The 12,864-nt window shown below is 41.4% G+C and overlaps 1 protein-coding gene across 4 annotated transcripts in view; it reads right to left on the reverse strand.

Moving 5' to 3' along the window:
* WDR47 (WD repeat domain 47) overlaps positions 1-12,864 on the reverse strand; it is a 57,693-nt gene that overhangs the window by 4,388 nt on the left and 40,441 nt on the right. For 2 of the 4 annotated variants that reach the window (XM_006132626.4, XM_006132625.4), the window contains exons 9-13: positions 11,264-11,339; positions 6,982-7,139; positions 2,884-3,053; positions 1,338-1,508; positions 281-412 (exon numbers count right to left, since the gene is read on the reverse strand). In XM_006132626.4, the coding sequence (XP_006132688.2) occupies positions 281-412; positions 1,338-1,508; positions 2,884-3,053; positions 6,982-7,139; positions 11,264-11,339 (707 nt within the window). Of the gene's footprint in view, positions 1-280; positions 413-1,337; positions 1,509-2,883; positions 3,054-6,981; positions 7,140-11,245; positions 11,340-12,864 lie in introns of all 4 variants that reach the window. The other 2 variants (XM_006132624.4, XM_006132623.4) reach the window with 1 other exon arrangement.

Raw genomic sequence — 12,864 nt, forward strand, 5'->3', positions numbered from 1 at the left:
TGTACATTTTCCCTACTTTAAAGCATCATACAGATGTATGGTGCTACATAAATAATTTTTAATATCAAAAGGTCACAAAGCAAAGAAATAGCCAGCTTTTGAACAGATATACCAAATTTCTGTTTTTTAAAATGAGCAATTGGGGGTTATTTTGAAGAAGCCAAAATTCTTCATTTTGCAATGTAAGATTCCTATTCTCAATAAACCAAATGCCAAGAACCAGCTTTAAAACATGTATAATAAGCTTTTTGGCCAGTGCATAAAGAGCAATAGTTTTTACCAGTTCCATGAAATGTTGTTCCAACTACACGAACACAACTTGGTACTCTAAGATCCCAGAATCTTACAGTCTTGTCTTGAGAACCAGATGCAATCATCCACCCACTCCATGTATAAAGTGCTAAAATATGACCTGTAGATAAGAACATGTGTTACTTTACTAGTATTACTCACTATTTAAAGATCACTACTGATTTTTTGCACATATTCTCGTTTCATATACGCACTTATACCTTAAGTAGGGTCGTCAACAGTAGAGTAAATGTTATATGTTGGTTTTACGAAAGTAGTCTTGAAGAGATCAGAGAGTTAGAGATAATCAACTAGCTCTTTTCAGAAAGCCTGTTAGCAGATTTCTTCATGTCTCAATTTATTATGTTACTCCACATATACGCAACTCTTGGGAAGGGTTGCAACATGGCTTGGACTGAAGAAGTGCCACCAGTCCAGTGGCAACACCCTGCTCTACATCTTTTCTAGCATTAACACAGTGAGCAGGGAGACAAAGGGGTTAAAACATGTAACAAGATAGATTAAAAAAATAAACCCTCTCTTGAAGTCATTGTGGATAGGACAGAGGCGCTGTCCACAAGAAGAGCATGATTTGGTTAATGGTGTTACTAGGGATATAAAATCCCAGTTAATCTGTTAACTGGTTAAACGTTAAGCTAACCCCATATTTAACCGATTAAGCAGGATCCGGGTGGAGGCTTCTTCAGTCCAGCTGGAGCAGCTCCCTGCCCCACACTGAGGCTGCCTGCTGGCTCCCAGCTGCCATGGGGGTTGGGACTGCTGCCGGCTCCTGGCTCCCAGCCCCCACCACAGCAGCCTCTGTCCACAGCATGCTGGGCTCCCCATGGACAGAGGCTACTCCGGATGTCATACTAGCCCCTGCCTCTAGGGCACTCGGGCCCGCTGGAGCAGCTCTTGCCTGGTGGGGAGCTGCACCAGCCCTCACAGGTTACTAGTTAACCATTCACATCTCTAGAGGTTACCAAAGCTTGTTAAAAAGGCAGTGCATAGAATAGATTGTTACAGTGTCATTTTTACAAACATACCAGTATGGCCACTTAGAGCATGCAGGCCTTGACCTCTCTGGCAGTCTGTTGTGTAAATATTACAGTCTCCAGCTCCAGCGCTAATTAAAATAGCACCACCACTTTCCGGGCCTTCCATAAAAGCAAGATCTCTAATTGTCCCATCATGCATACTGAACTCCAAGTCTGGTCCTGAAATAATTTAAAATAAAACCAAGAATAGTGAGAAGTACACTAAACAAAGCATATTAATTATGTAACCATTTAAGCACTCTGAGGTTTACATCTTAGGGTATATCTAAACAGCAAAGAAAAACTCGTGGCGGGCCTATGCCAGCTGACTTGCACTCACACGGCTCTGGCTGTGGAGTTGTTTCCATTGGTGTGTAGGCTTCTGGGCTTGGGCTGAAGTCCAAGCTCTGGGACCTCCTACCTTGCAGGATCCTAGGACTCAAGCCTGGAAGTCTACAGAGCAATCCTGCAGCCCAAGCACTTTGAATGCAAGTCATCTGGTACAGATCAGTCACAGGTTTTTCTTTGCTGTGTAGACCTACCCTTGATATTCATACAATAATTTATTCTCAATTCCAGAGCTGGATTTCAATATGTTTGTTCACAATATTTTATTCCAGTTAGCAAAAAACAAAAACAAACCCACACCATTACAGTTCTCTAACTGAAATAATATTGTCAATATTAAACAAGTGACTTTAAAATAAGCATTTTTACATTTGTGCAGAAAGACTAAATTCCATAAAATTATCTGTTATTACTGTGACTGGATTATCCTGGAATACATTGAACAAATAAAAAATATCTTGATCTTGAAATTCCTGGTCAAACCCTTCTGTCAGATTCTGCTTATTTATTAATATTTTTCTTTAAAAGAGTATACTAGCCACGGTAGAATAAACTTTTTGCTCTCACCTGCACAGCAGACATTAATCTGTTTTTGCTGAGAACCTTCTAATATTTACAACTTCCAAGCAGGAATTCCTTTCCCCCAAAACATAAGTAAGTTTAAATCAGATTCAGGCTATACCTCCCTGGTCCAGCACCCTCAGAACCTGACTGGTCCCAAACCAGAGAGTCTGCTGGACCAGGGGAGGTCAATGCCAGCCTCTCTGCTGCTGCCTACTGTGGGGCTATGCACCCTGCCTCTTCTCTTGAGCACTGTCCCATCCCCACGCCTCCTCTTCCTCTCTCCCTGAAGAGCTCCAGAAGTTCTAGGATGGAAGGAGTTGCTGAACTCAGGGCCCAGCTTTTCCAAGTGAGTGCTTCAGCCCAGGAGCACCCACAGAGATGTTGGACCACAGATGTTGCCAGACTATAGAGGTCCAACCTGTACTCAAAGCTACTTATCTGGAGCCCTGGTTTGGCAGCATTTCTAGCCTCTCATTGGTTCAGGACTAGGTGTGACAGTCTAATACACTTCATTACCAAAATTACATGCATAAATAATTTTGCCATTTGTCACTAACATGACCATCCCAAACACATGACAACATGTTATAGCAGTTATATACACATACACACAAAGAGAGAGAGAGACACACACACCCCTTACCTGTTGCATTACAAGTTTCTGCATTAAAAGGTAGTACTTTAACATATTTATCATTAGAACCAGTAGCCAATAACTGACCACAAGGACTCCATGCCACACAGTAGATTGACCCTTTGTGATGTTTGTTCCTTTTGAAACGAATTGCTGGTTGTTTAGGGGTGTTATAAGCACTGAAAAAGTAAGAATTTTCTTGATTTGTAAATATAGAATATGTAACCTAAAAGGTAAGTCAATTGTATTATTCACAGTAGGCATGAAAGTTAGTCTTTTAAATTATGGCTTTTTTGCAACACATTTAGCAAATCAAGGTCAGATTGATAAAAACTTAATTTTTTTATCTTGAGAATTAAAAGCTTCACTATTTTAAAGTATTGTTTCTACTTATTTTTCTGTTTTCTAACTTTTCAATTAACATTTAAAATCTACAAAAGAGGAAAATCTTCTGTGTAAATTATGGCACTCTTGCAGCCATGATAAGATTAATGCAGCTCATCAATATTTTGTTGAGACTCTCAGTGAAAACCAATTCTATTTGAGTGCATATTTTCAAAGTTAAATTGGTTCCATTCTTCTCCCCCCTCAAACAGTAGGCAAAAAAAGTTAAACAAAAGTGTGCAAATATAGTGTTTTGCTGACACACAGAAACTATGTTTCCCAACCACATTTTAGCTTTCATGCATTATGCAAAAATCTTCCATACCACATTCATTGTGGTCTGATTCCTTGCAAGCATAAGCAAGTGCTCTAAGGGGCAATGAAAATGGACAAGTGACTGGCAATTCAAACTTTTCCTTTAAAATTGTTTAGTTTTAATACTGGAAGGCAGCTAAGAGTAAAATATTAGGGTAACAGAGAAACCACAATTAAAACCCTCCCTTGTTCTCCAATTTCACTATAGAAACATTCCAAGTGTGCCCTGAAATAGATTTCTAAAGTAAACACTATTCACTTAGGAGTGTGCTTGGGCCAAAAAAATAGACAACAACAATCTCAAAACAAAATTTAGCTATTATAAAAAAGGTATTGTCTTAAAAAAAATAAAACCAAAAACTACACCGCTTCATCTTTTTTACAGATGAAAAATATTTTCTGACTCCAAAACAGGTGAAAACAAGGAGATGTATTCCCTTTTGCATCCCTCAACACTTTATGCATATTCTTGACTTCAATGGGACAACTTGTGTACTTAAAGTTAAGCAATTACATAAGTGTTTGCAGAGGCCTCTGTGTGTACAAAGAGCAATGGTCTGTGATCACCATTTCTACGAAGGAAGTGAGCCTGGATTTTCCCAGGTCACCTTTAAGACCTACTCAAACTAACATAGCACACAAAAGTCCACGTATTGGATATTAAAAGGTAAGGAAGAGGAGCAATATGACACTAAATATATTTCACCCGTCAGCAAGAAAGACAGAATGAAGCAGTCTGTGCAAAAAGCACAGGTAACTTTGCACCTCTCTAATGCACTCCCTCAAAAGTCATTCAGTTGTACAGTATAGTCATAACATTCCTGGCATTATTTCTGAACAGCCTAAATCAATTTTTACTAACACCTAGCTGAGGGGAAATTCCTATTCTCTATCTCCCTTGATTTTTATGTGTTATTTAGAATGAAGAAATAAAATGCTTGTAGGAAATTAGTGGAAAGTTATAAAGTATTTAAGATACAGTTCAGCATCTAGAATAAAAGCTCATTCCAATAAAGGCAAGAAAACTAATAGGGCAACAAACTAAATATCTTTGCCTGCTAATAGGCACTATTCACTGCATGCCTCGAAATGGTTATGAACAAGATCATGGAGAACGATTCTCTCATCTCAGATTCACGGACGACATAGTATTAATTGCCAAAAAACACCAACCAATTGCAGAGCATGCTATGAAGACTTGATAAGAAAAGCAGTCAGGTCGGTCTGAAAATAAACCGCTGCAAAACGAAATACATGCAATCAGACGTCTTACGAAAAGTCCAAATAACGATAACAGGAGAAGAAATCGAAGAAGTGGAACAGTACGTATATTTGGGCCAAGAAGTTAATATGCGCCAAGACCTGAACGGAGAACTCTCGCGAAGGATTCGTGCAGGATGGTGTGCATTCAATTCCATCAAGGATGTCCTCAAAGGAAAAATCAGTAAGATCACACTTACAAATATCTTCAATTCAACAGTGCTGCCAGCCATGTTGTATGGCAGCGAAACGTGGGCACTGATGAAGAGAGAAGAGCAGCGACTATTAGTAGCTGAAAGGGCAATGGAGTGAGCTATGTTGGGAATTTCCCTTCTGGATTGTATTCCAAATGAAATTATCAGAGAACACAGCGGTGTGAAAAATATTATCATGGAAAGCAGACATAACACAATGCGATGGGGAAGCCAAACAGCACGGCTCATGGACAATAGGTGGACCACAATTATTGCTGAGTGGTACCCACGAGAACAGAAAAGACCGCCTTCAAGAAGATGGGAAGGTGACAATGTTAAACGTTTTAGATGAATGTAGAGAAGAAAGGCAAGAGTATGAGAAGAATGGTGGATGTGTTGTGATTGGTGCAATCTTAATGATAGCTGAAGACCGATCGATCCAGGTGCTAATAGGCTATTTTCAATACTTGACACAGAAACTGGAAAATGAAATTGACTGAAGCAAAAATGACAAGCTCTCCAAGAATTTTGAATAGATATGCAACAGGGAAAGCAAATAATGTGGTCACTTTACAGTTACAGAATAGAGGTTATAAAAGGAAATAAAGTTACTAGCTACTCTGTTGCCATCTTTACAGAGGAAGAAATGAAGCTCTACCCCGGTATCAGTTTTTGAGGAATGATAGACAAGCAACTGCCTAATATATAAACAAATAACTATAAAAAGGCTAACCACACTTAAACTGGACAAGGTATCAGATGTATTATGGCTTTTTAAAAATGAGAAAGCAAATCTTAACTTTTAATAGGCAATTTTAGAATTTCATTAGATGCAGGAAATATTTCTCAAGAGTAAGAATATGAACACTCTTTACTATGTTTATAGCCTGACAAGACAGTGTAAGGAGATGTACAAGCTGACTTCAGGAAGAAGTGTGGAAAGCTTGGAACATTCTCTTTAGTTTCTTACTGTGCTGTAATTTTCTATCTTATTGATGTGACTATTGACAAATTCAATCAAATTACACACACTTAACTAGGGTGTTAAAGGCTACAGGGATAATCTATTTATAGATTAAAGAACAGATTTTTTGAAATTCCACCATAACATGCCAAACAAATCAGGGGAAGAGAAAGGGGAGGGAGAGGAGGACCCACAACACTTTCCACTTCTCCCCCAAGGCCTTTTTTTTATGCCTCTTATCAACATCAAACATTTTGGAATAAGAAGGTTACTGAATCCTTGTTTATTATCTTTGAAAAAAAAAAAAACCCCCAGAATGCATATCACTTTTATTAGGCAGAGACATTTGGCTATAAAGTATGCTTTTGCCCCTAACTGGGAAGATATCCCAGATTCATCAGGAGCAAAATCCCATTTTAGAGAAGTTTTTCTGAAAACTCTCCAATGTTTTAAAAATTAATAAAATTGAAGCAATTATTAGAAATTGAGTTCAAGACCAAGATTTATTTCTGGGGGAAAAAAAAAAAAAAAAAAAAGGAAACAACAGATATCAACATTCAAGGTGGTCAGGTGGAATTAAGACCAGAAGCACCTGGCCATATGTTTTCTGTTCCTACAATGTATATTTTAAGACACAAACATTTCTTTTACAATGCTAGTGTGTTCAAGACTATAAGAGAAGAATACTACCTACAGTAAAAGTTTTATTACTCATGTCAAAACAGCTTGTCAGTAGCAAAAAGAACTAGCCAAACTAGTCACAAATGCAAAAATAATCACAGCTGGTCTTTTTATTCTATGTTGGTAGTTACTATCTTATCAAAGAATCATTGTAACAGCTTACTGTTAACAGGTTAATATACTAATAAAATTAAGTGTTAAGAAAAGAACAGGTTTGAAATAATTAGACAGCTTTGGATATCCTGTGCTAGGCAGTAGAAACAGAAATGATTATGGTAGGACAGTACAGTCACTTATTTTCTGTCTTACCTTGGGTCAATTACTTCTGGATATGCACATACCCTCAAAGTTTTGGAATTTGAGCCAACAGCATATAAACTCCCATTTGGATGGAAAGCCACCGCTCTGACAGCTTGGGTATCTTCTAGAGTATTAATACAAATGAACTGCTTTTGTGATTTATCATCCTGTTGTATAAAAGTTTGACAGTCACAAGAGGTTCACAAACATTTTTAATAATTTACACACATTTCCAATGCTGAGTCAAAATCTATCTCAATTTAAAAATAATGTATTCAAAAAGTTTACTGGGGAAAAGACTAGGAGGAACCTTACTTGACTGTGATATGGAAATTAAAGATATCATAGCATCTTGAACTTAGCAAAATCATGGAAGGAAAACTTTTTCAAATATTCTTCTAAAAGACCTACAAGAAGGCTTACACAAAATTAAATTAAAATGAAGATGAGTGTGACTTCATATTTTTCTGAGCAAAGAACTTGAAAATCTTTTAATATTGCAGTTAATATAAAGAAGTGTTTTTCTTTGCAAGAGCTTGTTCCTATTTTTTCTAGTTCCAAATTCAACACCAGTAAAATGCCCCTCTTTCCTTCTTCAAAGCCATCCAACTATTGTAGTTTTATAAAATTAATCTTAATATTTTACATACAGCTGTTAATAGCTAATTGAGATGGAAGACCCATGGATTAAGAAAGAGCCGACTAACATAGAATAGGTAGAGTGACATTTCACAACCTCTGTTTGGTGTGATTTATATTAGACTAAGAAGAAACTAAAATACACAGTAAAAGATATTACAATATTATGCTGCGTGTTACAAACATACAAAATTCTCTGCAGAACTTCTGTACCAATTAATTTTCTGATTTAAATATATAGGGAAATATGCAAACTAATACTAAGATTTTGAGTAAAGGATTTTTTAAAGCTATAAATTGTGCTGTATTTGGCAACATATACAAACTAAAATAGTATACTTTTTGTATTTATTTCTTTATGAAAATTTAAAAAAAATTACAAGTTATGTTTTGAAGACTCCAGCTTTCATAACTACAGGCAATCCCCGGGTTACGTACAAGATAGGGACTGTAGGTTTGTTCTTGAATCTGTATGTAAGTCGGAACTGGCATCCAGATTCAGCCGCTGCTGAAACTGACCAGCGCTGACTACAGGAAGCCGGAGGCAGAGTTGCTCTGCCCCGGGCTTCCTGGAATCAGCCGCTGATCAGTTTCAACAGGCTTAATCTGGACGCCAGTTCTTACATACAGATTCAACTTAAGAACCCCAGGCGTCCCCAAGTCAGCTGCTGCTGAAACTGATCAGCGGCTGATTCCAGGAAGCCCGGGGCAGAGCAACTCTGCCTCGGGCTTCCTGTAGTCAGCGCTGGTCAGTTTCAGCAGCGGCTGACTTGGGGACGCCTGGGGCAGAGCAGCTTGGGTGCTGCTGGGTTGCTCCAGTAGTGCCGCTCCTCGGTGCTACTGGAGCAACCCAGCAGCACCCAAACTGCTCTGCCCCAGGCGTCCTGATTCAGCTGCTGCTGAAACTGACCAGCAGTGGCTGAATCAGGACACCTGGGGCAGAGCAGCTGGGGTGCTGCCGGGTTGGTCCAGTAGTGCCCAGAGCGGCGCTACCGGACCAACCGGCAGCGCCCCAGCTGCTGTACCACAGGTGTTCGGAGCAAAGCCGCGGAGCACGGGGGCAGCGGGACAGCCCAGACGCGCCGCGGCTGTCCTGCTACCCGCGTGCTCCGTGGCTTTGCTCCCCGTCTCCCTGGTCTGCTGGTACTTTAAATTAAAAACAAAAACCAAATCCCCAAACACCTACTCCAAAACTTCCTTCCAGCCAAAAGCCCTTTTTTAAATCACAATTAAGTACAAACGTTTTCAGACAAAGGTAGTTATGGTTAAAGTTAGAAGAGATTCAAAGTTATGCTTATAATGAAACCAGTTCAAGCCATTACTGTAATCCATAATATAGGCTGCCCACTTAAGACATTGATAAATGTGAGTACTTTTAAGATCAATGGGAAAATTAAAGACCAGGTTTGGCTATTAAAATTTGCGGACACTGGAAAATGTGGATCTCAATGTTTATAATGGCAATGACTTCCATTATATATCCTCCCTCATGCCATCAAGAATTTCCAACAACATTTTTCTACAGTTTTGAATTTATGTGATGAAGCAGATGTTTTTGGAACTCATTATTTACTTCTGACCTATGATCCTGCCTTGATATATCACAGAACTCCAACTGTGTGGAGGGGGGCAGTAATAGAACAACCTGCAAGGACATGTCAATGTGGCAACAGCAGCTCCTTTCATGGATGGGTTTGCTTCAGTACTGTATGATGTGGTCAGTTGCTCTACTCTCTCTGATTGCTGTTGGACCAACATCATTTTGGAGCCACTTAGCTTTCTTCCATCCTTTTTCCCACAAGCCAGAAAGAGGCAGAAGCCTTGAAAATCTGAACCACAGAAAATAGGTGGATGGATGGAAGTGGGGTGAGAAATGGGATACTCCACAAAGCCCTCTTAAACAGAGGGAAACATGTTTTACTGCCTATCTTAGAATGTGGGTGCAACAAACTAATATCTAGTCATTTGATACTTCTATCATTATCACCACCATCCCCTCACTATATCAAACCCTTCATAAGGAAGATAGCTGGGAAGTTGTGTTGCCTGACTGTAGCCAGACAGGAACCCCTCTGTAACATCCATTTTTGCTTGCCTGGAGCATGCAGGGCACACAGAGCAGTACAAGCCTTGAACAGAAGGCCTGGATATGCAGGCTGCTGTGACCCTGAATGGCTGTAAACAGAGATACGCCAATTGCTGACCAAAAGGCTGCCGAGGAGTGCTCTTGACTGAAACCCATATTGATACAAACACATAGCCGTCCGCGGGGGGAGGAATCTCTCGCCCAATAAAAAAAAGTGTCCAGTACTCACAATTTAGTTCTCTCTCTTGAAAGTGTAAATTAAGTTTAAACTTGCTTGTAAGAACTGGCGTCACAAAGACAGACCAGTACAATTCAGCATCTTAGATAAGAAAGAGGATACGGGCCCCTATGGGTATAAAGATGGGTCCAGCAGTACATTTACTCTGAGTGTCAATCTACCATCTATCTCCTGGTCAGGTAAGGTGTTTGACCTCCCAAGGTTCCATGGGGACGCCCAACTCGTATTCGTCTTTCCTAGGAATTGAGGGACCGGCCCTGGCTTGACCCGCTGGAGTCGAGAGGCACAGAAAGGGGGTAAAAATTGTACCTGGATGCGGTCCTTTGTCTTAAGTGTACACATGGACTTAGCGGCAAGGAGTCCTGTGGCACCTTATAGGCTAACTGAAGTGTAGGAGCATACGGTTTTGTGGGCAAAGACCCACTTCATCAGATGCATGGACTTAGAGCTCTTTAAAGATTAAGCGGTCACTTGGTACCATTATTTCTATTTTCTATCTTTATTTTCTTTGTAAGCATTTTTAAGATCTATATTTGCTAGCAGTTAAGAAATAGAGCAATAGCCATTGTAACCATATGATTTATAAGCCTTTTTAATAAACCTGTAACTGTTTAAGCTTTAACCTGACTCCTTCAGTTGCTGTAACAGAACCAAGCACAATTTAAAAGAACTTCAGCCGGTCATAAGGGACAGGTATAGGAAGAGTTTGGGCATTTTGAATCGTGTCACTCCCAGGTGACAGATCCGTTGGGGCATCTCTCAGTCTTCCCTAGACTGCCCGCTGCGAAGGGATCCTGTATCCTAGCAGCTGAAATCTGAGATGTAATAAGCTCTTCCTATAAGCTCTGGGGCGTCTGTCAGCCTGTTGGCTGCCTCCGCGACGGGACCCCGGTCCTAGCGGTAAAGGCACGGACGTTAAACCTTTTCTCGGTCTCACACTCGGTCTGACACCCTGACCGGCAGCTGACACTGACTCCATTCAAAATATTCCCAATATTCTTCATGAAAGTAATGGACAAAGTCCCATAAGCACCATTGTGGGAAGTGGCATATGAAAACACAAGTGTAAAAGACCTAAAGAGCAAGCTGCGGTCTGAACAGATTTTCATGGAGTAGCAGTTGTTTTGGGGTGGAACCTGAAATTTCGTTGCATCCAGTCCCCTCACACCTCCATCTTCACATTCATCTTAATTTTCTTCATTTTGAAACTTGGCATGTATTAGAAACACATTACAAATACTGTTGATCTTAGCATCTGATAATATATAGTCAGATTCAAAGGTTGTGTCTAATAAGGATAATGTAAATACCTTTTTAAGAAGTCTCACCTCATCACCTCTTGTTCTAGTTAGATTCCCCGAAGAATCTTCAAGTTGTGGCTGAATGATAGCATGTTCTGGTATGCTGTTTGTTTTTAAAAAACATTTAAAATAATGAATTCATGCAATACACAATATAAGCTGCTCTCTCTGATTTCTAGTTTGTCTATTTATGAATGTATTCTGACAAGAACAACAATATCCAAGCAAAAAACTTAAACAACAAATGGTCCTGCAGCACCTTAGAGACTAACAAAAAATGTAGATGGGATCATGAGCTTTCATGGGCACAACCCACTTCTTCACAAATAGAAGCAGAGAAAGATAGGTACTCACTAATAGATCTAAAAAGTGACTATTCTATTACAAAGCAATTAAAAAAAAAACAGCTTGAGAGAGACGCTGTGGAACTTGCTTTCATTTACAAATTTGACACCTGTAATCAAGGTTTGGACAAAGACCTGAACTGGAAGGGCTGCTACATTCCACATCCTAATGACATCAAAAGCTAAGTACAGGCAGTCCCCGAGTTACGCGGATCCGACTTATGTCGGATCCGCAGTTACGAACGGGGCCCGTCTCCCTGGTCTCCAGCAGACCAGGGAGAGGAAGCAAAGCGGCAGAGCACGCGGGCAGCGGACAGCCCAGATGCGTCTGGGCTGTCCGCTGGCCGCGTGCTCCGCGGCTTTGCTCTGCTTTGCTCCTCTTCTCCCTGGCCTGCAGACCAGGACGCGGCCTTCTTTGCTCTGCTTTGCTCCCCTTCTCCCTGGCCTGCAGACCAGGACCTGCGGATGCGTCTGGGCTGTCCGCTGCCCGCGTGTTCCGCGGCTTTGCTCCCCGTCCCCCTGGTCTGCAGACCAGGGAGAGGGGGAGCAAAGCAGAGCAAAGCCGCGGAGCCTGAGGGCAGCAGGACAGCCATGGCGCATCTGGGCTGTCCCGCTGCCCCCGTGCTCCGCAGCTTTGCTCCGGACACCTGTGGTACAGCAGCTGGGGCGCTGCCGATTGGTCCCGTAGCGCCGCTCTGGGCGCTACTGGACCATCCCGGCAGCACCCCAGCTGCTCTGCCCCAGGCGTCCTGATTCAGCCACTGCTGGTCACTTTCAGCAGCGGCTGAATCAGGACGCCTGGGGCAGAGCAGCTTGGGTGCTGCTGGGTTGGTCCAGTAGCGCCAAGGAGCGGCAGCGCTACTGGACCAACCCAGCAGCACCCCAGCTACTCTGCCCCAGGCGTCCCCAAGTCAGCCGCTGCTGAAACTAACCAGTGGCTGACTACAGGAAGCTCCTGCCCCGGGCTTCCTGGAATCAGCCGCTGATCAGTTTCAGCAGCAGCTGACTTGGGGATGCCTGGGGTTCTTAAGTTGAATCTGTATGTAAGTCGGAACTGGCGTCCAGATTCAGCCGCTGTTGAAACTGATCAGTTTCAGCAGCGGCTGAATCTGGACGCCAGTTCCGACTTACATACAGATTCAACTTAAGAACAAACCTACAGTCCCTATCTTGTACGTAACCCGGGGACTGCCTGTACTGGGAATTACAACCCACTCTATTAGCCTCATTTAGCAAGGACACACTGACAAGATTTTTTTCTTTTCCTATCTTTTTCCTTCTCTT

The sequence above is a fragment of the Pelodiscus sinensis genome, chromosome 9 (genome assembly GCF_049634645.1).
Source record: "Pelodiscus sinensis isolate JC-2024 chromosome 9, ASM4963464v1, whole genome shotgun sequence".
Lineage (NCBI taxonomy): Eukaryota > Metazoa > Chordata > Testudines > Trionychidae > Pelodiscus > Pelodiscus sinensis.